Genomic DNA, 21,554 nt, shown 5'->3' with positions numbered 1-21,554 from the left:
CCCCCGCGGCGCTGAGGGAGCGGCCTGAGCTAGGATTTCTCTCCCCTGACGCAATCCCCTCGCGGGCGGCGTGGGTTGGATGAGCGGCGCCCGGGGTTCCCTGAGACCGCGTCCCCTCCCCGGAGGCGCCGCCCGCCTCATCGGCTTTTGTGAACGTTCACTGAGGCGTGACCGCGGTCGTGCGCAGCCCGCGGCCTCACGTCAGGGCTGCGGCTGTGCCGCAGGTGTGAACGGAGGTGTCTGCAAGCGGATCCGAGCTGCGACCTCGAGTGGAGAGGCCTGAGGCCGTCTCCACACCCCCCATTGTGGCGTGCCTCTGGCGGTGTGCGTTCTTATGCCGGCCTTTCCCAGGTGAGACCCCGGGGCACGGGGAGGGGGGTGGGCGGGCTCCGAGAGGGGCGAGTCCAGGGGCCCAGCCGGACGCCGCTCTTGACCCTAGAATGCCCGGGCGTCCGTGAGGACTTGCATGTAGAGTCTTAAACGTGACTAAAAATGAAACCCGCCGGGTGCCTGTGGCTCACGCCTGTAATCCCAGCGGTTCTGGAGGCTGAAATCTGAGGAAAGTCTGTGAGACTCCTAGCTCCAGTTAGCCACCAAAAAAGTGGAAGTGGTGCTGTGCACAACTCAAAGTGGTAGGGAATAGGTCCTAAATTCAAGCCTCACGACCGACAAGAAAGAAAGAGAGGGAGAGATCTCCTCAACAGGACACCCGTCATTCCACCTACTAAAATTTGAGTTTGGTCATTCGAAGCCAGCCCAGTCTGTGAGACTTTTATCTTCAATAAACTTAACACTTAGCCTTGAGCAAAAAGCTAAGGGAGTTGGGCACTGGTGGCCCACACCTGCAAACTACTCAGGAGGAGAATTACGGTTGGAAACTAGGCCAGGCAGGAAAGTCCTTGAGACTCTTAGCTCCATTTAATCAGGAGAAAACCAGAAGGGGGCTGTAGTGCAAGGTGATAGAGGGCTAGCCTTGAGCAAAAGAACTCAGGCATGGCACCCGGGTCCTGAGTTCAAGCCTCAAAACAAAAAGCTAAGGGACGGGCTGGGAATATGGCCTAGTGGTAAAGTGCTCGCCTCATATACGTGAAGCCCTGGGTTCTATTCCTCAGCACCACATATGTAGAAAAAAGCTGGAAGTGGCACTGTGGCACAAGAGGTAGAGTGCTAGCCTCCAGCAAAAAGAAGCCAGGGACAGTGCTCAGGCCCTGAGTCCATGCCCCAGGACTGACAATGAAAACAAAACAAACAAAAAGCTAAGGGACAATGCTTAGGACTCAAACTCCAGGACCGGCACACACACACACACACACACACACACACACACACACAGAGTATGGATTGGTGGCCGATGGATAAATAACCTAGAGTAATTACTGTAGGCTCTAAGTGATGATGTATTTGCCAACCTTTTTCTGTGTTTGAAATTTTTCATAAAATCTTGGAGCCAGAAAGGAAGAGTGTCTTGGTATGTGCTGATAATCCCAGCACTCAGTAGGCTAAAGCAGGTGGATTTTGAGTTTGAGGCCAGCCTGGACTCCACAGGGAGACCTTGTGTCCAAAAATAACAAAAAGTTGGGGGCAAGAAGTAAAAATGTTTAGCAAAATACCAGGATAGGGGATGTAGTTTGGTGGTAGAGTGCTAACCTGTCATGCACAAGGTCCTGAATTTGATCCCCAGCTAAGCAAAAACAAAAATAACCCTTGATACAACAGCAAGAAACTAAGATCAAACATTAGGGCTGGGGATATGGCCTAGTGGCAAGAGTGCTTGTCTCGTATACATGAGGCCCTGGATTCAATTCCCCAGCACCGCATATACAGAAAATGGCCAGAAGTGACGCTGTGGCTCAAGTGGTAGAGTGCTAGCCTTGAGCAAAAAGAAGCCAGGGACAGTGCTCAGGCCCTGAGTCCAAGCCCCAGGACTGGCCAAAATAAATAAATAAATAAATAAAATCAAACATTAAAACGTAGTTGATTAGTTGGTTTTTGCTTATACCCCCTTTTAGCTATTTAAAATGAAAACAAAAAAATTAAATAACTATTGAAAATACGACCTTTACTTTAAAAATATAAACTTTTAGAAGGCAAATTGATAGTGCAGGACAGGTCCTCTGATAATATACATTATATCTTTCAATCTTTGAATTCTGCTTATAGGATTTTAGTAGAAAAGTAATTCTCAATAAATTATGTATGAAAGCCAGGTGCTGGTGGCTCATGCCTGTAATACTTGTTATTCAGGAAGATGACATCTGAGGATCAGCATTTGAATCCAGTCTGGGCAGCAAAGTCCATGAGACTCTTATCTCCAATTAATCACCAGAAAAACTGAAAGTGGCGCTGTGGCTCAAGTGGTATAGTGTTAGCCTTGAACAAAAAGAAGCCAGTGACAGTGCTCAGGCCCTGAGTTCAAGCCCCAGGACTAGCAAGTAATATATATATATATAATATTATATATAATGTATATTAATATGTATATTCCTCATTGTATTCTGGGCAGCTAAAAAAGCCAAACTCCTGATAAGAAAGTAATTCAACAGCATAATAACACTGAATGCTGCACAATTATTAAATCATGTCTTAAATATGTTAAGATCATACTAATTTAGATGTAAATGGTACTTAACATATACACATGTTAAAGGGATCTGTTAAGCTGGTTGACATCAGTTGTCTATAAGGAATGCAGCCGTGGAAATTTCACTTTAGAAGTCATATATTACTGTAGAATTAAAGATTACTACTGCAACTGTATTTCATTGTCTAATACTAAATTTTTTTAAAGAAAAGCTTATATAATAGCCTACTTCCAATACTGTATATATGCATATACATCTCTATTTACCTATTGATATACTCATTATTTGTGCCAAAAAATGCATTGAAAAAAGTAATTTAACAGATATTTTTGTATTTTCTATTTGGAGAGATATTTCTTGATGGCAATTTATTTTATAGTTCTCTGTCAAGTTGAAATGAGCTTATATGCCTTTTGTAAATGAAATAAAACATAATAAATTATTTCTAAAATAAAATGGATTGTATGTGTGTTGTTTCTGGATTATGTAATGCTTCTAGCTGCTTTCTGCTGGTCTTCAGAAGGCAAGCTAAAAAGATCCCTGGCGAAGTAAGATCCTGAGTGTGTGTAAGCAGTCTTATAGGAGCTTACACATCCTACAGGCAGATGCTTCCTCATTTGAGAATGGAGGTGATTAGATGTAGTAATATCCTTCTCTTGATCCTGTCATTCCTGTGTGATTGTTGCCTAGAAAGTTTTTTTTTGTTTTGTTTTGTTTTTGGCCAGTCCTGGGCCTTGGATTCAGGGCCTGAGCACTGTCCCTGGCTTCTTTTTCCTCGAAGCTAGCACTCTGCCACTTGAGCCACAGCGCCACTTCATGTGGTGCTGGGGAATCGAACCCAGGGCTTCATGTATAGGAGGCAAGCGCACTCTTGCCACTAGGCCATATTCCCAGCCCCAAGGTGTTTTGTTTTTGTTTTTGTTTTTGTTTTTGTTTTTTTGGCCAGTCCTGGGGCTTGGACTCAGGGCCTGAGCACTGTCCCTGGCTTCTTCTTGCTCAAGGCTAGCACACTGCCACTTGACCCACAGCGCCACTTCTGGCCATTTTCTGTATATGTGGTGCTGGGGAATCGAACCCAGGGCCTCATGTATACGAGGCAAGCACTCTTGCCACTAGGCCATATCCCCAGCCCTGTTTTTTTTTTTTTTTATTAACCAGTCCTGGGGCTTGAACTCAGGACCTTAGCAAACTCCCTGGCTTCTTTTTGCTCAAGGCTAACACTCTACAATTTGAGCCACAGCGCCATTTCTGGCTTTTTCTATAGATGTGGTGCTGAGGAATTGAACCCGGGACTTCTTGTATGCAAGGCAAGCACTCTACCACTAGGCCATATTCCCAGCCCGCCTGGGAAGATTTTTTAAGTGCTATTGGAGTTAACTAGACAGTTGTAGGGAGGGAGTTGTTAGCTAAGTGACCTAATAGAACTCTAGATAGAAAACTGCTAGCAAATAGTAATGATCAGGGGCTGGGAATGTGAGTTAGAGTGCCTGCCTAGCATGCATGAAGCCCTGTTCAATTCCTCAGTACCACATAAACAGAAAAAGCCGGAAGTGGTGCTGTGACTCAAGTGGTAGAGTGCTAGCCTTGAGCAAAGGAAGCTTAGGGACAGTGCCCAAGCCCTTGGTTCAAGCCCGGGGCGGGGGGTGGGGTGGGGAGAGACAGAAAGAGAGAGAGAGAGAGAGAGAGACTAACAGACTTTCCTGCCCAGTTTAGTGTCCAACCATGATCCTCAGATCTCATCCTCCTGAATAGCCAGGATTACAGACATGAGCCATTAGCACCTGGCTATATGAGACTCTTCAACTAACCAAGAAAAATCATGAAGTGCCCTGGGGCTGGTGGCTCACAATTATAATCCTAGCTACTCTGGAGGCTGAGATCTGAGGATCACAATTCAAAGCCAGCCCAGGTTTAAAAAAAAAAAGTCCCTGTGAGACTCCAGTTAACCACTCAAGAACTGGAGATGGCGCTGTGGCTCAGAGTGGTAGAGTGCCAGCCTTGAGGAAAAGAGCTCAAGGACAGTGCCTAGGCCCTGAGTTCAGCCTAGGGCTGGCACCAAAAAATAAAATTTAAGAAGCGGCTGGGAGGGCTGGGAATATGGCCTAGTGGTAGAGTGCTTGCCTTGCATACATGAAGCCCTGGGTTCCATTCCTCAGCACCATATATATCCAGATGTAGCGTTGTGGCTCAAGTGGTAGAGTGCTAGCTTTGAGCAAAAAGAAGCCAGGAAGGGTGCTAAGACCCTGAGTGCAAGCGCCAGGACTGGCAAAAAAAAGGGGGGGGCGGTGCTGGGAATGTGGCTTAGTGGTAGAGTGCTTGCCTAGCATGCATGGAGCCCTGGGCTTAATTCCTCAGTACCACATACACAGGAAAAGCCAGAAGTGGAGCTGTGGTTCAAGTGGTAGAGCACTAGCCTTGATCATGAGAGGCTCAGGGACAGAGCATAGGCCCTGAGTTCAAGCCCTAGGACTGGGAAAAAATAAAAGGGAGGGTGTTGGAATTATTGCTTAATAAAATATGGCTCTGTGCTTGATTGCTTGTTTAGCGTACTTTGGCTCAATCTCCAGTACAATAACAAAACATAATAATTAAGATTAAATGTACTTACTTCCCATAGCTACCCATTTATTGTCTACCAGAGTAGGGCCATGCCCAATTTAAAAGAAAAGACAAACACCTATGATAAAAAAACATTTTGCAGACCTGCTCATCTGGTTTTATCTCCATTTCTCTGTGACATCAGGGTGGCAAAATGTTTCTTCCTGCATGGGGCTCAATGGCAGCTTCTTCCAGGCCCTGGCCCTTGTTGGCAGAAGAGGAAGTGACAAGGACTAGACCACATGGGAGAAACTTAGTCATCTAGAAGGAACTAATCCTGGCTGGCAGGGAGAGTGCTGGACTGGGTTATTGTGGAATGTATTCCTGGTTACAGCAACCTGGGAACTTGCTGTCATGTGTTTCACTGTATTTATGAGACAGTAAAAGAAAAACATTTTTGAGCTGGAATATGGCTAAATGGTAGAGCTACTGTGTAGCATGCATGAGGTTCTGGTTTGATCCCCAAGAAAAGAAAAGAAAAGAAAAGAAAAAAGGATAATAAAATAGCCAGGAGCCAATGGCTCAGTAATCTTAGCTACCCAGGAGGCTGAGATCTGAGAATTGTAGTTCAAAACCAACCCAATCAGGAAAGTCTGTGAGACTCTTATCTCCAATTAACCACCAGAAAATCATGTGATTCTTTGGCTCAAGTGGTAGAGCACTAGCCTTGAGCTGAGGAGAGCTCAGAGACAATGCCCAGGCCAAGTTCAAGCCTCACAACCTACAAAAGAAAGGGCTGGGGCTGGGAATGTGGTTTAGTGGTAGAGTGCCTAGCATGCATGAAGCCCTGGGTTTAATTCTTCAGTATCATATAAGCAGACAAAAGCGGATAGTGGCACTGTGGCCTTCAGCAAAAGGAGCTCAGGGACATTGCGCAGGCCCTGAGTTCAAACCCCAGGATTGACAAAAAAAAAAAAAAAAAAAAAAAAAAACGGGGAGGAGGGAGCTGGAAGATGTGGATCATGTAAATGGTAGAGCACCTGCCTGACAAGGGTGAGGCCCTGAGTTAAAACCCCAGTACTCTCCCCCCAAATAAATAATATTTCTGGAGAGCTACATAATAACAGACATACAGGGAAAGAAGAGAAGCAGAGGAGGATAAGAGCAGCAGCTGACTTAGAAGACTGGGGGAGAGTTTGGAATGGGGGAGCAGAGCACTTTAGGGAACCAAGTGCCAAGCGTGGGAGGATGAGAAGACAGAGATGGAGAAAGATAATTCCAGAAGATTTGCAATATGTTGTGAATATTGTTCTCCTTTGGTGTTAAGAGACTGCAGGAGTTTTCAACATTATTTTTCCATTATTTTTGGATAATAAAAGAACTGATGTTTCTTTGAATGTGGCCAAACAAGTGGGAAGACAAGGGCCTGGTTTTGTATGAGGTTATTTAAAGCAGTAAGCATAGGAATTCCTCTTTTTTTGGGGTGGTGGTGGTGGTGGTGGCGATGATGGCAGTAGTGGGGCTTAATTCAGAGCCTGACTCTTTCACATAGCTTTTCCACTCAAGCCTAGCACTCTACCACTTGCGCCACAGCTCTGCTTCTGGTTTTTTTTGTTTTTGTTTTTTTGAGTGATTAGTTGAAGATAAGAGCCTTTCAAGGACTTATCTGGGCTGGCTTCAAACCTCAGTCTTCACATCTCAGCCTTCTGAGTAGCTAGGGTTACAGGGGTGAGCCATCGGCGCACAGCCAGGCACTGTTTTTTGTTTTTAATTCCTTCTAATGCTAATGATGAAACCTAGGACTTGCACATGCTAAATACTTTTTTTTTTTTTTTGCCAGTCCTATGCTTGAACTCAGAGCCTGAGCATTGTCCTTGGCTTCTTTTTGCTCAAGGCTAGCAATCTACCACTTGAGCCACAGCGCCACTTCTGGCTTTATCTGTATATGTGGTACTGAGGAATCAAACAGGACTTCATGCATGCTAGGCAAGCATTCTACCACTAAGCCACATTCCCAGCCCCTAAACACACTCTTACCCTTTCCAAGAAGTCATATCACCAGTCCAGATGTTACCATTCTCAGAGGTCTATAAACTATGCCCCACCCACAGGGGGAGGAGTGTCAAGAATAATCAACACCTGTTGACTTATATTAACTAGTACATAAAGAGGAATTACTCCTTTCAAAAAAAGAGCTGAGGTACACAAAATTCTAAATGGACTTATCAAGATTACCAAATTGATTTTCTAGTTTTTAAAATTTTTCTTTGGGGATGGGGATATGGCCTAGTGGCAAGAGTGCTTGCCTCGTATACATGAGGCCCTGGGTTCAATTCCCCAGCACCACATATACAAAAAACGGCCAGAAGTGGCGCTGTGGCTCAAGTGGCAGAGTGCTAGCCTTGAGCAAAAAGAAGCCAGGGACAGTGCTCAGGCCCTGAGTCCAAGCTCCAGGACTGGCCAAAAAAATAATAATAATAAAATAAAATAAAATTTTTCTTTGTCTCACCATATAGCCCAGGCTGGCTTCAAACTCACCATTCTGCTGCCTCAGCCTCTCAGTATCACCGAGCCACATCCCTAGCTCTTCTGTTTCTGTGGCTTATCCAGTCTGACCTCAAACTCATGATCCTTCTTCCTCTACCTCTTCAATTTATTTTCTAACCCTCAAATTCCTGATCTTAAACATTTTCTACTTTGTCACATAACTTGGAGTCTTATCTATGCAGGATGATAAACCAGAAACATACAAGAAAGAGTAGAAAGGTGCAAAAAGTGTTAAGAATGGCTCTACTGGGCTGGGGATATGGCCTAGTGGCAAGAGAGCTTGCCTCGTATACATGAGGCCCTGGGTTCGATTCCCCAGCACCACATATACAGAAAACGGCCAGAAGTGGCGCTGTGGCTCAAGTGGCAGAGTGCTAGCCTTGAGCAAAAGGAAGCCAGGGACAGTGCTCAGGCCCTGAGTCCAAGCCCCAGGACTGGCCAAAAAAAAAAAAAAAAAAAAAAAGAATGGCTTTACAACTTGAGCCACAGCACCACTTCCAGCTTTTTCTGAGTAGTTTACAGAAGATGACTCTCAAGAACTTTCCTGGGGCTGGGAATATGGCAGGAGTGCTTGCCTCCAACACATGAAGCTCTCGGTTCGAATCCCCAGCACCACATGTATGGAAAACGGCCAGAAGGGCCGCTGTGGCTCAGGTGGCAGAGTGCTAGCCTTGAGTGGGAAGAAGCCAGGGACAGTGCTCCAGCCCTGAGTCCAAGCCCCAGGACTGGCCAACAAAAAAAAAAGGGCTGTGGATATGGCCTAGTGGCAAGAGCGCTTGCCTCGTATATTTGAAGCCCTGGGTTCAGTTCCTCAGCACCACATATACAGAAAATGGCCAGAAGTGGCGCTGTGACTCAAGTGGCAGAGTGCTAGCCTTGAGCAAGAAGAGGCCAGGGACAGTGCTCAGGCCCTGAGTCCAAGGCCCAGGACTGGCCAAAAAAAAAAAAAAGAACTTTCCTGCCAGGGCTGGTTTAGAACCATGATCCTTACATCTCAGCCTCCTTAATAGCTAGGATTACAGATGTGAGCCACTGGGCTGCAAATCTGTTTTTCACTAAGTAGATGTTTTGTTTTGTTTTGCCAGTCCTGGGGCGTGGACTCAGGGCCTGAGCACTGTCCGTGGCTTCTTTTTGCTCAAGGCTAGCACCTTGAGCCACAGCGCCGCTTCTGGCCTTTTTGTATATATGTGGTGCTGAGGAATCGAACCCAGGGTTTCGTGTATATGAGGCAAGCACTGTTGCCACTAGGCCATATTCCCAGCCTGCTAAGCAGATATTTAATGAACTGTGTCAATATAATTCAGTGACAGCACTACCATGGCATACATATCAACTGCTATAAGTAAACAGGTACCTGGGAGATTAAAAAGACTGAAAGTCAAGAAGCTTCTGGAGGACTGGGAATGTGGCTTAGCGGTAGAGTACTTGCCTAGCATGCATGAAGCCCTGGGTTCCATTCCTCAGTACCACATAAACAGGAAAAGCTAGAAGTAGCCCTGTGCCTCAAGTGGTAGAGCACTAGCCTTGAGCAAAAGCAGCTCAGGGACAGTGCTCAGGCCCTGCGTTGAAGCCCCAGGACTGGCAAAAAAAAAAAAAAAAAAAAAAAAAAGCGTCTAGACCAGCCAGTACCCTTTCCTCCAACACTACCACCAGTATTAACATGTGCAGAGTGTCCATTTGTCTTAACATTCCTTGACTGTGCATGACTCTTACTTCCCAGAGTCTAAGGTTATGGACATGGTTTTCCTGTTCATTGTCAGTTCAACATGTGATCACACATACCTCTAATATTAGAGCTATAAAATAGCCTGGCTTGGTGCTGAGTGCTGAGAATATAACAGTGACTAAGAGTCAAATTCCTTCATCGCCCCATTCAGACAACTATAAGGCAATTAGACAGAGGAGATATGGGCTACAAGATATCAAGGGTACTCTGCCAGGTGCTGGTGGCACGCCTGTAATTCTAACCACTCAGGAGGCTGAGATCTGAGGATAGTGGTTGGTAGCTAGCCAGAAAAATCAGAAGTGGTGCTGTGGCCCAAAGTGGTAAAGCTCATGGACCACGTCCAGCCCTGAGTTAAGCCCCCAAACCCAAATAATTGAATGAATGGTACTCCTGTGGCTCTTTAACACAGGCTGGAGGGAACTGTTAAGGGAAGATTTTCCGAAGAGTGTAGCTTCTAAACCTAGACCTGAGCAACCAGATGGTATTAAAAGCCCACAAAGGAAAAGTGAAGAAAAGCTTTCCAGACATAAGGGAAAACATGTGCAAAAAAAGCTGGAAAGGGGAAAAAAATACAAGGAAGAAAGCTGGGAAGACAGTAGAAAGCTAAATGTTTCAGTACAGACAGGAGCTGTGGTGGGAGTGAGGGTGGAGTAGGGGGGTTCTTATTCAGGAACCACAGGATGCTTATGGTGAGTTGCCCTAATGTAAATCGGAGCCAGACTATGTTAGACTGGGTATGTAAGGCCATGTATTTCAGGTCTTAATAGAAATCAGTGAGTTGCCTTTACCATACAAATGTTTATTGTTTTCCCTGAATAGGATGATTGTAAAGGGGGAGAAGGGGGGTGGGCTGAGAGGGATCTGAGAGGAGTTGGGTCTCAGCCTCCAAAGGCAAGCTGTGAATAGCAAAGGGGTATTTGTTTGGTGGCCAGAAGGAAAGCTGAATATGAATAGGACTGAGCAAAACCCCAGAGATGGGCTAGCCCTGGCAGTGCTACCCAGTGGCCTCTCCTAGCCTAAAGGAGGAGGATGTCAGATTCAAAAGGTTAGGATGGGGGCTGGGGATGTGGCTTAGTGGTGAAGCCCAGAGTTCAATTCCTCAGTACCAACGATACAGATAGAGCCAGAAGTGGTGCTGTGGCTCAGGTGATGGAGTGCTAGCTATTGAGCAAAAGAAGCTCAGGTCCAGTGCCCAGACCCTGAACTTAGGTTCTTCTGCTCACTCTTGGCTTTTCAATTAAGGGTGATGCTCTTCCACTTGAGACATAACTGTCCTTTGAAAAACCCCCTCCTCTAATCTCTGCCTCCCTAACCCACCATCCCCTCCCAAGTAGCTAGGATTACAGGCTTTAGTCACAGTGTCCATCTTTGAATATTTATTTAACTACCAGAGATTGAATCCTGGGCCTTGTGCATATAAAACAAAGTGCTTTCCCTCTAAGTCTTCCATTTTGTTTTTTAGCCTGTTCTATTGAGACCTAGTGTAGAATTGTAGTGCAAGCCTTTTAGGGCTGGGAATGTGGCTTAGAGGTCGAGTGCTTGCCTAGCATACATGAAGCCTTGTTTGATTCCTAGCACCACATAAACAGAAAAAGCTAGAAGTGGCACTGTGACTCAAAAGGTAGAGTGCTAGCCTTGAGCAAAAAGAAGCCAGGGACAGGCTGGGGATATGGCCTAGTGGCAAAAGTGCTTGCCTTGTATACTTGAAGCCCTGGGTTCGATTCCCCAGCACCACATATACAGAAAATGGCCAGAAGCGGCGCTGTGACTCAAGTGGCAGAGTGCTAGCCTTGAGCAAAAAGAAGCCAGGGACAGTGCTCAGGCCCTGAGTCCAAGGCCCAGGACTGGCAAAAAAAAAAAGAAGCCAGGGACAGTGCTCAGGCCCAGGACTGGCACAAAAACACACACAAAAAAACTCAATGGCCTTTAGTGAATTTTATTTTACAGATGTAATGTGTGAGGGACATATAGGAATCAAGGCAAACTTATAGATTTCATTCCGGAGTACCTGAAGAATGGAGTTGTTGTTTATAATAATGAGGAATACTTTCAGGACCAGCAGGTTTGAGGGGAAGCAGACTGACATGGGTGTGTTAGGTTTGAGATAATTATTAGGCATCCTAGAGATAGTTCAACTTGAACTTGCACTTACAGGATGGGCATTCAAGGAGAAATCTAGGATAGAAAACAATGTAGGAATTGTTAGCATAGAGCTGGTAGTCATTCATTTACTTTTTTGTTGTTGCTATTAGTTGTGGGGTTTTAACTTGAGGCCTGGGCACTGTCCCTTAGCTATTCTGCTCAAGACCAGCACTCTATCACTTTGAGCCATGGCTCCACTTCTGGTTTTTGAGTAGTTAATTGGAGATAAGCATCTCAAAGAAACTTTTCTTCCCCAGCTGGCTTTGAACTTCGAATCTCAGCCTCCTGAATAGCTAGGATTATAGGCCTGAGCCACCAGCACCATTTATTTCTCTTATAATTAATGTTTCCTCAGTGTGTGTGTGTGTGTCCTGGTACTGGAGCTTGAACTCAGGGCCTGGGTGCTGTCCCTTACCTCTATCACTCAAGGATCGTGCTCTACCACTTGAGCCACAGCTCTACTTCCAGCATTTTGGTAGCCCAGGCTGGCTTCAAACTTTGCCCCTCATATTTCAGCCTGCTCAGTAGCTAGGATAACAATACCTGACTAATAGAAATGTTTTTAAAAAGACTATTCCATGCTGGGAATATGGCCTAGTGGCAAGAGTGCTTGCCTCCTATACATGAAGCCCTGGGTTTGATTCCCAAGCACCACATATACAGAACGGCCAGGAGTGGTGCTGTGGCTCAAGTGGCAGAGTGCTAGCCTTGAGCAAAAAGAAGCCAGGGACAGTGCTCAGGCCCTGAGTCCAAGGCCCAGGACTGGAAAAAAACAAACAAAAAAAAACTATTCCAAAATGGAAAGACAGGGAGAATGGATGATGCAAGAGAGGAGGAAGATATGACGAGGGGGTGAGAATATGGCTTAGCAGTAGAGTGCTTGCCTAGCATGCACGAAGCCCTGGGTTCAATTCCTCAGCGCCACATAAACAGAAAAAGCCAGAGGTGCTGCTGTGACTCAAGAGGCAGAGTGCTAGCCTTGAGCAAAAAGAAGTCAGGGACAGTGCCCAGCCCCTGAGTCCAAGCCTAGGATTGGCAAAAAAAAAAAAAAAAAAAAAAAAAAAAGAGAGAAGGATGGTTGGGAGAGAAGGGTCTATCTTAAGATGGAATAGGAGCATCGAGCAGAGTAACTAGCAGCCTAGCAGTGTGGCAGTGGTGAAGACAGCTGTGCTAGGCAGATAGAGGAGGTAATGGAAACATGTGGAAGTGCATTAAGACGGAAGTAAAAGGGGCTGGGGATATGGCCTAGTGGCAAGAGTGCTTGCCTCGTATGCATGAGGCCCTGGGTTCAATTCCCCAGCACCACATATACAGAAAACGGCCAGAAGTGGCGCTGTGGCTCAAGTGGCAGAGTGCTAGCCTTGAGCAAAAAGAAGCCAGGGACAGTGCTCAGGCCCTGAGTTCACAGCCTAGGACTGGCCAAAAAAAAAAAAAAAAGAAAAAGACTGAAGTAAAAGAAAAAAAAAAAAGAATAGGGATGCTCTTTCCTACCATTCCTGAGGCCCTGGGTTCAATACCCAGTACAGATGAAAAAGAGGAGGACATAAAAGAATTTTATGTCTGGGGCTGGTAATGTGGCTTAGTGGTAGAGTGCTTGCCTAGCATGCATGAAGTCCTGGGTTCAATTCCTCAGTATTACATAAACAGAAAAAGCCAGAAGTGGTGCTGTGGCTCAAGTGATAGAGTGCTAGCCTTGAGCAAAAGAAGCTCAGAGACAGTGCCCAGGCCCTGAGTTCAAGCCCCAGGATGGCAAGAAAAAAACCCAAGTTGATAAAATGAAAAAGAACTATTACGTGCAGGATAAAAATCTCAATTTTCTGTGGGAACTGGTGGCTCACACCTGTAATCCTAGCTACTCAGGAGGCTGAGATCTGAGGATCAGGAGCCAGCCCAGATAGGAGAGTTTGTGAGACTCTTATCTTCAAATCACCACCAAAGAAGTGTGAACCTTGAGAAGAAGAAGAAAAAGAAGAGTCAGGGACAGCACCTAGACCCTAAGTCCAAGTGCCAGGACCGCCAAAAACAAAAACATAATTAAATTTAGTTTTTTTCTTTGTTTTGGGTTTTTTTTTTTTTTTGGTGTGTGGGTTATTTGGAATTGAACCCAGGGCCTTTCACATGCTAAGCAAGTGCTATGCCACTGAGCTATATATGTAGCTCCAAAAATGTAACACTTATCTTTGAGTTACATGATTATCAAGAATATACTTTCTCACAGTCATCAATTCTTGAGTTTGACTTTAATATAATGAGTATTTATTATTTTTAAGAGTAGCACAAAACAAATGTTACTTTTATCTTTGAAGGACATTACCCAGAACAAGGCATTATACAATAGTGAAAGGCTGGAATCAGCCTACCCATACCAACCTTGAGATTGTTTAAGTGCTATTAAGAAGCTATTAAGGGGCTGGGAAATGTGGCTTAGTGTAGAGTGCTTGCCTAGCATGCATGAAGCCCTGGGTTCAAATCCTCAGTACCATATAAACAGAAAAGGCCAGAAGTGACACTGTGGCTCAAGTGATAGAGTGCTAGCCTTGAGCAAAAAAGCAGCTTGAGGATAGTGCCCAGGCCCTGAGTTCAAGCCCCAGGACTGGCAAAAAAAAAAAAAAAAAAGCAGCTATTAAGGAGCATGGGGTTGGGCAGCACATGCCTATAATCCAAGCTACTCAAGAACCTGAGGATTGAGGTTTGAAGCCAGCCTGGGTAAAAAAGCTCATGAGTCTCTTATCTCCAATTAACCAGCAAAAAAGCTAGAATAGAGGAGTGGCTTTCTCAAGTGATAGAACACCAGCCTGAAGTAAGAAGACCAAAAGGAGCACAAATCTCAGAGTCCAAGCTCAAATAAATAAATAAATAACCAACAGCCCGGGCTGGAGGTAAGCCTCTAGTAGTAGAATGCCAGCAAAGCAAGAAAGTCCTGAGTTCAAATAGCAGTTATATGAAGAAAAAAAGAAAGCAACAGCTTATTAAAAGCCAGTATAAGTTACTCAGGAGGCTGAGACAGGAGAATCACTGGAGCCCAGAAGTTCCAGGCCAGCCTGGGAACATTAAGAGACTATTTTAACATTGTGAGAACATTGTGGGGGGGTGAGGAGGGAAGAAGTTACTAAAAATTATAGTATAGCCAGGTACCAGTAACTCACCTGCAATATTAGCTATTCAGGAGGATGAAATCTGAGGACCCCAGTTTGAAGCCAGCCTTGGCAGGAAAGTCCATGAGACTCTTTAATCACCAAAGTTCCCTAAGAGTAGGTAGGTGTGGCTCAAGTGGTAGAGCACTAGTCTTGAGTAGAAAAAAAAAAAGCTCAGGGGTAGTGCACAGGCCCTGACTTCACACCACAGGATTGGCATACATACACAAAAAAATCATATTATAGGAAAGTTTTATGTTTTTGTTTTTGGTCAGTTGTGGGTTTGAACTTGGAGCCTGGGCACTGTCCCTGAGCTCCTTTTGCTTAAGGCTAGTGCTCTACCACTTTGAGCCACAGAGCCACTTCTGATTTTCTGGTGGTTCATTAGAGATAAGAGTTCCATGGACTTTTCCTGCCTGGGCTACCTTTGAACCATGATCCTCAGATCTCAGCATCCTGAGTAGCTAGGATTCCAGGCGTAGGTACCATCGCCAGGCCAGATTACTGATCTTTCAAATCAGATGAACTAGGCAATACTAGGCCAGCAGCATTCCTGTAGGACAACATCTGCCTCTAAAAATCCTCCTGCCCTCATCCTCCTGAGTGCTGGGTTTACAGAAGTACGCTACCATGCCAAGTCTAAAGTGAGCTGGGCCCCTGTATTTCTAAGATCCCTTCAAAGGAGTCCAAACCTAAGATAGTGGAAGGATTAGTTTATTGTTGATGATAAGCTTTTTTTTTTTTTTTTTTTTTGTCAGTCCCATGCCTTGGACTCAAGAGCCCGAGCACTGTCCCTAGCTTCTTTTTGCTCAAGGATAGCACTCTGCCACTCGAGCCACAGCGCCACTTCAGGCTGTTTTCTGTATTTGTAGTGCTGAGGAATCGAACCCAGGGCTTCATGTATGCAAGGCAAGCACTCTACTACAAGGCCATATTTCCAGCCTAGTCCATTGGTTTTGAGTAACCAGGACAATGATAGCAAGCCCTGAACTTGGTGGTCAATGGCTACTCAGTAAACATGTTTCTCCTATTGTTACTTCATCTGCTTAAATACTCTCAGCTTTTTTTGTTTTGGGTTGGTTGTAAGGCTTGAACTTGGGGCCTGGCCACTGTACCTGAGCTCTTCTGCTCAAGGCTACCACTCTACCACTTTGAGCCACAACTCTACTTTTGGTTTTCTGATTGTTAATTGGAGATAAGTGTCTCCCAGACTTTTCTACTCTTTCTGGCTTTGAGTCATGATGCTCAGATTTCAGTCTCCTGAGTAGCTAGGATTACAGACCTGAGCCACCAGTGCATAGCTTCCAGTCAGCTTTTATTCAAACCAGGCAAAGCTGGCCTAGCCACAGATCAAAGGGGAAAGAGAGATAGATGGTTAAATATCTATTGAATATATTTATATTAGAGAGGATATAACTATATCCTCATTTTATCTAGCTAGGCTGTGTGTGTGTGTGTGTGTATGTATGTATCAAGTAGGTTTGGGCTGGGCCTTCAGTGTCTCAGGCCTGTAAACCCACCTACTCAGGAAACTGAAATCTGAGGTTCAAAAGAGCCAGACTGGGTAGAAAAATCCCCAGAATTATTATCTCTAATTAGTAAAAAGGTAAAGTGAAGGTTTGGTTAGGCTCAAATGGTAGAGTTCCAGTCTTGGGCAGAAAAGCCTAGCAAGTGCTCTAGGCCCCGAGTTCAAACTCCAGGACTGGCACCAAAAAAAAATTTTTTTTGGATTCTAACATCATAAGATTTCACTTTTCCCCCCCCCCAGTCCTGGGGCTTGAACTCAGGGTCTGGGTACTGCCCATGAGCTTCTTTTGCTCTCTACCTCTTGAGCCACAGCGCCACTTCCAGCCTTTTCTATTTATGTGGTACTGAGGAATCGAACACAGGGCTTCATGAATGCTAAACACTCTACCACTAAGCTACATTCCCAGCCCAAGATTTCATAATTCTAAATCTTAGTGCCACCAACTCACTTATCAATCCACTTCTGCCTCAGGCCTGACACTACATAGGAAAACTATTAAGACCTCAAAGTCCTTATCCTACTGTTTGAAATGTGGAGTGGAAAAAAGCTTTTTTGATTTAATTGATATGCATTCATTGTACCTGAGGTTTTCACTAGTCCTGTCTTTTGGTGTGCCTCTAGGCATGTTGGTGAAGGGGCCTTGGGTTAATAAGAGTAGATGACCCAGAGAAAAAAATGTAGAAATATAAATATAAAACTTCCAGGGGAAGTTGGCTGGGAATATGGCTCAGTGGTAGAGTGCTTGCCTAGCATGTATGAAGCCCTGGGTTCTATTCCTCAGTACCACATAAACAGAAAAAGTCAGAAGTAGCGCTGGAGCTCAAGTGGTAGAGTGCTAGCCTTGAGCAAAAGAAACTTAAGGACATGGCTGGGAATATGGCCTAGTGGTAGAGTGCAGACAGTGCCCAGGCTCTGAGTTCAAGCCTCAGGTCTCACAAACAAACCTTCCATTACATGTATTAAGACTGATTGCTTAAAACCTTGATTGTGGCTCTTAGGACAGTTCCATAAATTATTTAATTTAATGGTAATTATTTAAAATTCATTGAGCACCTTCTATGTGCCACAGATTATGTATTAAAAACATGAAATCAGAAGTGGCTCCAGTGGTAGAGTACCAGCCACATGTGGAAAAAGCTAAGCAAAAGTATGAAGCCCAGAGTTTAAGCCCTACTACTAGCACTAAATAAGTAAAATCAAAAGTTTTTTTTTTAAAGCATCAGATTATTTTATACTACAAGCCTATGAAGTGGTTTCTTTTTACTTTTAGTCTAGCTTCACACATAAACAAACAAAAACTAAATTTAGTGTTGCAATTTAAATCTACATCTGACTTTTTTCAGTGGTTGCTTTATTTCTTGAGGTGCTAGGGATCCAATTCAAGGCCTAATATAAGCTAGACAAGAACTCTACCACTGAGCTATACCTCAACTCAAGATCCTAGTGTTCCTTTTACTACCTCTTCTCCTCCTCCTCCTCTTTTTCCCTTCTCCTCCTCCCCCTCCTCCTCCTGTCTTCCTTCTTTTTTTGCCAGTCCTGGGGCTTGGACTCAGGGCCTGAGCACTGTCCCTGAGCCTCTATTGCTCAAGACTAGCAACCTATCACTTGCGCCACAGGGCCACTTTTGGCCTTTTCTGTTTCATGCATGCTAGGCAAGCACTCTACCACTAAGCCATATTCCCAGCCCTCTTCTTTTCTTGTCCCTCCTTCCCTTCCTTTTTTTCTCTTTTCTTTTCTTCCTCCCTTTCCTTTCCTTTTCTATTTTTTGTAGCAACTAGTGATCAGTTTTCCTAAGCCAGTGGAGACACCCCTGAGAACCATCTTCCTGTCCATTAGAATATCTACTCCAGATGGAGAAATCCCCAACCATAAAACTTTCCCATACCTGACAGTCTTCTCTATATACCCCGGGGTTTCCAAATGTACCCAGAGCCAGGTCTGCATTATCTGGCAGAATGATTCCCACTCTTGGAAATAATCGCTTAAATCAGAAGGAAACTCTACTTTCCTTTCCTGAAGCCGTCCTTCAATCTTGAGGATATCTCCACCCAAACAAAGGTTTTGGGGGAGGACCAGCTACATCGAGGGTCCAGTGTAAAATAAACACGGGGGTGGGGGGGGAGGTGGCGGACAGCTTTCTGAAAAGCTGATCCCAGCCCATGAGAGCTCAGGAGGGTCTTGAGTTCAAGACCCACCTCAGCTACAGAGCGAGTTCCACGGCTTCCTGGAATACAAATTCTGTCAAATAAAATATAAAAAGAAAGCAGAACATTAAACCACGCCTGGAACCCCTCCGGTGCCGGTGCCGAATGCCGCTGGCCCGGCTTCAGCTTCAGATCTCTGTAAAGGGAGAGGTCACCAGTCTGGTTTGTGAATCTTCCTTTCCCGGTGTGGGAGAGAGGTGTTCGGGGAGGGCCAACTCATTTTGAGTCTGCGGTTCGGAGCACACCCCGAGAAAAGCCTCAGCAGATTTAGAATCAGTTTCCTTGCCTTGGGCGGAAAGCTTCCTTCACAGCCGCAGCAGACAGCAGGGTGGGCCTCACGACCCAGTCCAGGCTCCACCTTCTGGGTGTGGGCCTAAACGCGTGCGGCCCATTGCCGGGGCAACAGACGCCGTGAGCGGTGCATTATGGTCCGCAACAAAATGCAGGGGAAAGATCCTGAGGGAACCATTGAATCCATAGACCAATGGAATGATCCCGAGGGCTGCGCTAAGCCAATAGAGACGGGCGTAGGGGGCGTGGCGCAAGGAGCAGGGCGGGGCTTAGGCACTAGGCGGCGGCGGCTGGCGTGGGGCTGCTTAGATGCGCCACGGCTTCGGTAGCGGCCGTCTCTCTTCCTCGCCTTGAGCCACGCCAGCTCCTCCCTCCGGAGATCGTTGAAATCGGGCGCCCCCTGCCCACACGGTGAGGGCTTCGCGGAGTGTGGGGGTGGTCTGCGCTGGTCGAGCCTAGCTCCCTCCCCGGAGTCTTGGGGGTTTGTCCATCCGTGCGGTCCGCGGGATTTCGCACTGCCTCCGAAGTGGGTGGGGGTGGGGGGCGGCGTCCCGAGATGGCGCGGGGCCGGGGAGGGGAAATGGGAAGGCGGAGAGGCGCCCAGCCGGACCCCGCCGGAGCCCCTCACCCGCCCCACCCCCCTAGGTAACCATGTGCGACCGAAAGGCGGTGATCAAAAATGCGGACATGTCGGAAGAGATGCAACAGGACTCGGTGGAGTGCGCTACCCAGGCGCTGGAGAAATACAACATAGAGAAGGACATTGCGGCCCATATCAAGAAGGTGAGGCGTGGGCGGGGCGGCGTTGAAGTTCTCTCCCCCCCACCCCCAACCCCTGACCCTGCGGCCCCGGAGCCCCCCTCCCCCCGAGGCCTGATTCTTGAGGTACGGCGGGGGACGGTTGTGCGCCATAGAGGTTTTCTAGAAAGGTCTCTCAGTGAGTTGTGCGCTTCTCTCGGGAAGCGCTGACCCCTTCTGCGCTCGAAGTTTTTTTTTTTTTTTTTTAACCGAGCTCTATGGGGGAAAGCGCCACCTAGCAACGGTCTCCAAGATGGGAGCAACGAGCGGTTCCCCCCTTGTGTAGGTTCCTGCGCCGAGGATCCATCTGCGTGTTCGGGGGGAGGGGGGGCGGGGAAGCGGCGTGGGCGTCTCCCGCGGGCCCAGGGGGACCTCGCCAGCCCTCCCCGCGGGGCGCGGGGGGTCGGGGATCTGGTAAATGGCGGTTTGTAGAGAGCTGGCAGGACAGCCAGCTTGAGTTCCGTTCGCTGGAAAGGGGCGCTGAAGGCCTAAGCTCCGGTGAGAACGGGAAGACCAACGATTAAAGATGAATAGGATTTTTTTGGGGGGAGGGGGCGGAGCCGGGGAGGCGTCAGTCCTGGGTCTTGAACTCTAACCTCGGCACTGGACCCTTACTTAGCTTTTTTTCACTCAAGTCTGGTTGCTCTACCACTTGAGCCACAGCTCCACTTCCAGCTTTTTCTCTGTCAGTTGGAGATATCACGGACTTTTTCTGCCCAAGTTGGCTTCGAACCTCAGACCTCAGCTTCCCTATACAGGCTTTAAGCCACTGGCACCTTGTTTTTTTGTGTGTGTTTTTTTTCCCTCTAGACAGTGCGCGCATCCAGCTTGAAAGAAGTCCTTTTAAAAAGAGCTTTTAAACAGATAATCTTTGCTTCTTGCTTACATTTCACCTGGTGAAGTTCAAACAAGTTTTCTAATCCCAGTCAGTACCCCTCCGGTGGGAAAAATAGGAAAGTTCTTCCTGTAATTTGCTAACTTTCAAGACTAAGTACCATTTAGCATGGATCCTGAAAGAAAGAACCGCTATTTAAAAGGATAACATTTGGCCAGTTAGCTGTCAGAATCAGCTTCCAACGTTATTTTTACACAAACACTGGTGCTGCATAAGTCTTGTCCCCTTAAATCTAAATGTTGATGTGTAGTCGTTGTTCTTGGGAAGTCTCATTCACAGTAGTGCAGGAGGGCAGTTGAGATCTTCATGGTAAGGAATGGGCCGTGTTTTTACCTCCCCCCCCCCCCCCATTTTGGGTGCATGGCAAATAAGGGAGGGAGAATTCTTTAGCTCTTTATCCAGAAGACTCATAACTGTTGATGTCACCTGCTGTCAAGAATCACATTACTGAATAAGGTAGGAAGGTGTAATTATCATGATTACAAAGTGCCTTGTCTTTGAGGCTGACCTTTCAACCTTTGATCTCCTCATTCTCCATTTCTAGCTTAGCTCAGACTGCAAGTATGTTTGCTTCAATGGACTATGTAGGCAATTTGGAGCTGGGGAACAGTCTTTCATTATAAGCATTTGGAGATGCAGTTTTTCTCATACAGGCCATGGCTTCCTGAAGTTAACTCTTCTACAATTTTGGTTTTGTTTTTTGCTTCTCCAGGAGTTTGACAAGAAGTACAATCCCACCTGGCACTGCATCGTGGGGAGAAACTTCGGTAGTTATGTGACACATGAAACCAAACACTTCATCTACTTCTACCTGGGTCAGGTGGCCATCCTTCTGTTCAAATCTGGTTAAAAGCATGGACTGTGCCACACACCCAGTGATCCATCCAAAAACAAGGACTGCAGCCTAAATTCCAAATATCAGAGACTGAAATCTTCAGCCTTGCTAAGGGAACACCTCAATCTTTGAACCTTTATTGTGTTTTGTACAGGGCATTCTCTGTACTAGTTTGTTGTGATTATAAAACAATTAGTAAAACAGCTTACGTTTGTATTTATTTTCTATTCCATAGTTCTGTGCCCCTTGTTTTTTTTTTCCTCTTAATTCATTCCTTTAAAAAATAAATCTGTTGGACATGTATCTGTGTGCTTCATTTCGTTCAAATAACCTG

At 46.0% G+C, this 21,554-nt stretch overlaps 1 protein-coding gene and 1 long non-coding RNA gene across 2 annotated transcripts; one reads left to right on the top strand and one right to left on the bottom strand.

Annotated features, from left to right (window-relative positions):
• Nucleotides 1-199: 199 nt before the first annotated feature.
• Nucleotides 200-19,465, bottom strand: LOC125349054. The gene is made up of 3 exons (XR_007210441.1): nucleotides 19,330-19,465; nucleotides 18,416-18,421; nucleotides 200-316 (listed from the first exon to the last, which is right to left on the bottom strand). It is a non-coding gene; the product is annotated as an uncharacterized LOC125349054 (long non-coding RNA).
• Nucleotides 19,344-21,424, top strand: Dynll1 (dynein light chain LC8-type 1). The gene is made up of 2 exons (XM_048342836.1): nucleotides 19,344-19,475; nucleotides 21,098-21,424. Exons 1-2 carry the CDS (start codon nucleotides 19,344-19,346, stop codon nucleotides 21,233-21,235), a joined length of 270 nt encoding a protein of 89 aa, XP_048198793.1. The 3' UTR covers nucleotides 21,236-21,424.
• Nucleotides 21,425-21,554: the final 130 nt, after the last annotated feature.

Source organism: Perognathus longimembris, chromosome 3 (assembly GCF_023159225.1).
Source record: "Perognathus longimembris pacificus isolate PPM17 chromosome 3, ASM2315922v1, whole genome shotgun sequence".
NCBI classification, from domain to species: Eukaryota; Metazoa; Chordata; class Mammalia; order Rodentia; family Heteromyidae; genus Perognathus; species Perognathus longimembris.
This window is presented reverse-complemented; position numbering and strand designations above follow the sequence as displayed.

Coding starts and splice junctions, on each gene's coding strand:
- Dynll1 (XM_048342836.1), top strand. CDS start 19,344: ATGTGCGACCGAAAGGCGGTGATCAAAAATGCGGACATGTCGGAAGAG. Junction 19,476..21,097: donor TTGCGGCCCATATCAAGAAG/GTGAGGCGTGGG, acceptor TTGCTTCTCCAG/GAGTTTGACAAGAAGTACAA.